This window comes from Pelodiscus sinensis, chromosome 2 (genome assembly GCF_049634645.1).
Source record: "Pelodiscus sinensis isolate JC-2024 chromosome 2, ASM4963464v1, whole genome shotgun sequence".
Classification (NCBI taxonomy): domain Eukaryota; kingdom Metazoa; phylum Chordata; order Testudines; family Trionychidae; genus Pelodiscus; species Pelodiscus sinensis.
Genome location: NC_134712.1, coordinates 66311374 through 66314872, shown reverse-complemented (window position 1 = coordinate 66314872; position 3499 = coordinate 66311374). Strand labels below are relative to the sequence as shown.

Here is a 3499-nt window from a genome sequence, read left to right as displayed (position 1 = left end):
AAGATCAAATGCAGTAGCATCAATCTTCCCTGTAGTGTAGACCTGCCCTTATTGTGCCTCTGTTTAACAATTTGGGTTATACACCTAATTGGGAATGTTAAGGTTATTACACCTTTGTGTTTTTTAACAGGAAGTATTAAAAATACTCCACCGATTCTCAGTCTGAGCCTATGAAGCCTCCCTTGTATCTTAAGAACCCAAGACAGAGCAAAAGGAGGATGTTTTGATTTGTTTTTTATTAGTGAAGGAATGACTGGATCCTGATTTTGGCTACCTGAAACTGAAGGTCAGAGAGAGGATCCCAGGCTTATTAAAACCACAAGAGCTACTTGTATCTCAGATCAGATTTCACCCATTTCAAACTTCAGCTCTGGGATTTTCCTTTGGGTCAGTCAGTCTCTTGTCATGTACTACAGGAGCCTCTCTGGGTCCCATCTGAGAATGGGTCCCCATGGTGCTAGGAGGCGGCGAACGCGTCTGAGCCAGACTCTTCTCTTCCCGAAGGAAGCAGGCAAGGCCAGGCGAAGGCAGTGGCGCGCCCAGGCTGCTCACTGTATATGTACAGGTTCCGTGTCAGCCACTAGGACTCACTGTGCGGAGTCCGCTGCCTGCGGAATGTAACGCGCCGGGTAACTTTTCCGAGCGTGCGCTTGGCGCGGAACCAGGCTGGAGAAGACCGGGAGCGAGGAGGATTTTGAACTCGGGCGGCAGGGGACTGAGAGCAAACAACGGCGCGTGCTTCCCCGCCGACTCCCCATACAAAAAGCTTACCGGGGGCTTGGTTCCTGCTCCCAGCGCGGTTACTTGCAGCAAGCACAACATGCCATGGGAAGGGACCCTCTTTGCCTCCGTGCCGCCGTGCTCAGTTTGACCGCTGACCAGCAAGCCGGCTGGCCTTGGGCTGAGACCGCGCTCCCTGCCCGCGGGGAGGGGACGAGCTGGGGAACCGAAAGGAGCCGGCCAAGACGCCAGCGTGTGGAGAGGCGCGTCTGTGAGCGGGGAGCTGTCCAGCATTTCAGCACGTCGGCGACGCTGCAGCCTGGACCCGCAATAAGGGCAGGACCGCAGACCCAGGCTCCCAGGTAAGGGAGAGGGCGGAATTCAGAGGCAGAAGCCGAGCCTGGGTGAGGGGCGTGCGGGAGGTAGATGGGGAGAAGGAGCGTGAGAGAAGGGGCGGGAATCCGGCGGGATCTCCTTTCGCTTCCGCGCGCCGCAACTCTAGTCTCCGTGTAAACGTGCTTCAGAACGAGCTTAGAACGCGGTTCGCCCAGGCACGCGTGTGTGGCGGGCTCGGTGCCCACCCCACCGGGGGCCCGGGAGAGGTGGTGGGGCTGCGGTGGCGCGAGGTCTCTGCTTTCTGACCAGGGACGGTTCCTGGGTGAGGAAGCCCGAGGTGAAGTGTGTGTGTTTCCTTGTCCCTGCAAGGCGCTGCCGTGAGGCGTGATGGGCGCACAGCTGACGTGACAGCCGAGCGGGCCAGGTCTAGTGAGGGGCCAGGCGCGCCCACCCCAAGCCGAAGAAGCACAGCGCCTTGCCCGCCACTTCCAGGTTCAGCCTGTAGGCTAGGGGCCAGGGGCACTGGATCAGCTTCAGACCACTGGGGACCCGTGACTGGTTTCCCTTCCCCACCGCAGCCCATGGATAACTTTTCCTCACACCCTGAGCCCAACGCATCCTGTGCACCCTATGCAGACAGAGGCACCCCCTGGACCAATGCCTCTGCCCCGCAGCCGCTCCCGGACTTCTACCTGGCTGTGCCCATCATCTACTCCCTCATCTGCGCAGTGGGGCTGACGGGCAACACGGCTGTCATCTACGTCATCCTGCGGGCCCCCAAGATGAAGACGGTCACCAACCTCTTCATCCTCAACCTGGCCGTGGCCGATGAGCTCTTCACCCTGGTACTGCCCATCAACATCGCCGACCACCTGCTGCGGCAGTGGCCCTTTGGCGAGCTGATGTGCAAGCTCATCATCTCCATCGACCAGTACAACATCTTCTCCAGCATCTACTTCCTCACTGTCATGAGCATTGACCGCTACCTGGTGGTGGTGGCCACGCTCAGGTCAAGCAAGGTGTCCTACCGCACCTACCGTGCTGCCAAGCTGGCCAGCCTGGGCATCTGGGCTTTGGTCTCCCTTGTCATCTCGCCCTTTGCTGTCTTCGCCAAGCTCCACCACGAGCAGGGCCGCTCCCAGTGCGTCTTTGTCTTCCCCAGCCCAGAGAGCTTCTGGTGGAAAGTCAGCCGCGTCTACACCCTCCTGCTGGGCTTTGCCATCCCCGTCTCCACCATCTGCATCCTCTACACTGCTCTGCTGGCCAAGTTGCGTGGCGTGCACCTCCATAGCCACGCCAAAGCCCTGGACAAAGCCAAAAAGAAAGTGACCCTGATGGTGCTGGTCATCCTAGCTGTGTGCCTCTTTTGCTGGACCCCCTACCATCTGAGCACAGTGGTGGCCCTCACCACGGACCTCCCACAGAGCCCGCTGGTCATTGGCATCTCCTACTTCATCACCAGCCTCAGCTATGCCAACAGCTGCCTCAACCCTTTCCTGTATGCCTTCCTGGATGAGAATTTCCGGAAGAGCTTTCGCAAGCTGGTGGAATGCAGGGCATCTTCATAGAGCCCCTGTGCTCCTTGCCATTTTCAAAGGGGGAATGTACATCCCAATACTCGGGCGCCTCTCTGTGAACCAGCTGCAGAGACAGCTTTAGAGCCCATGTACTCATGAAATAAAAAGCACAGGCAAAGTCATATTCCTTTCTGTTTATCCTGCAGTCGCTGACAGAGCATTCATATGGGACATAATCCACCCTGTGCACTTCACTAGGTGTGCTTTGGCATAGTCTTACCCATCACCTTCATTCTTTTTCCTTCAGGAGGGTGTTCTAGATTCCTGGGGAGTGTATGTTATGGAGCAGGAGCAAAAGCCCACTTTTTAGAAGATTTTGGTGAAAACTAGCTACTTTGTCATATATATATGACTGGAGCTCTATAAAGCCAAAGGAAGATATTTTACTAGGTGCCTTGCTTAATGAATCCTAAGCCTGCTAGTTTTATATCTGCAGTACTTACCTGGTAGCTCAGCCTCATTTCCTCACTTCAGTATAAATAAATAAAACACAATTAATAGACCCTGTGCTTTCATAGCAACCTGATATTCCCCCCAGTCCTCTGGTTTGAGGTGCCTTATTAGTCAGAATCAGATCTCATATTTCAATCCAAAATCAGCAGAAATAATACAGTGCACAGTGTAAACACTCAGGGTGTGTCTACACTACACCATAGCTCAAAATAAGATACACAATTTGAGCTACACAAATTTCACATCTTATTTTGAAATAGCTTATTTCATACTTGGGTGCTGTCTACACAGTGCCAAATTTCAAAATAATCTGCTATTCTAACATGTCCTTTACTCCTTATGGAATGAGGTTTACAGGGACATCAGAATAGTGAGCCCATTTTATTTTGAAAAAATGCACTTGCTGTGAAGAT

At 54.1% G+C, this 3499-nt stretch overlaps 1 protein-coding gene across 1 annotated transcript; it reads left to right on the top strand.

The window, feature by feature from the left end:
- The first annotated feature begins 242 nt into the window (after positions 1 to 242).
- NPBWR1 (neuropeptides B and W receptor 1) lies at positions 243 to 2624 on the top strand. Its single transcript, XM_006112200.4, has one exon. It carries the CDS (start codon positions 1638 to 1640, stop codon positions 2622 to 2624), a length of 987 nt encoding a protein of 328 aa, XP_006112262.2. The 5' UTR covers positions 243 to 1637.
- The last annotated feature ends 875 nt before the right edge of the window (positions 2625 to 3499 follow it).

What these genes read in the sequence shown, in the direction of transcription:
- NPBWR1 (XM_006112200.4), top strand. Translation starts at nt 1,638, where the DNA reads ATGGATAACTTTTCCTCACACCCTGAGCCCAACGCATCCTGTGCACCC.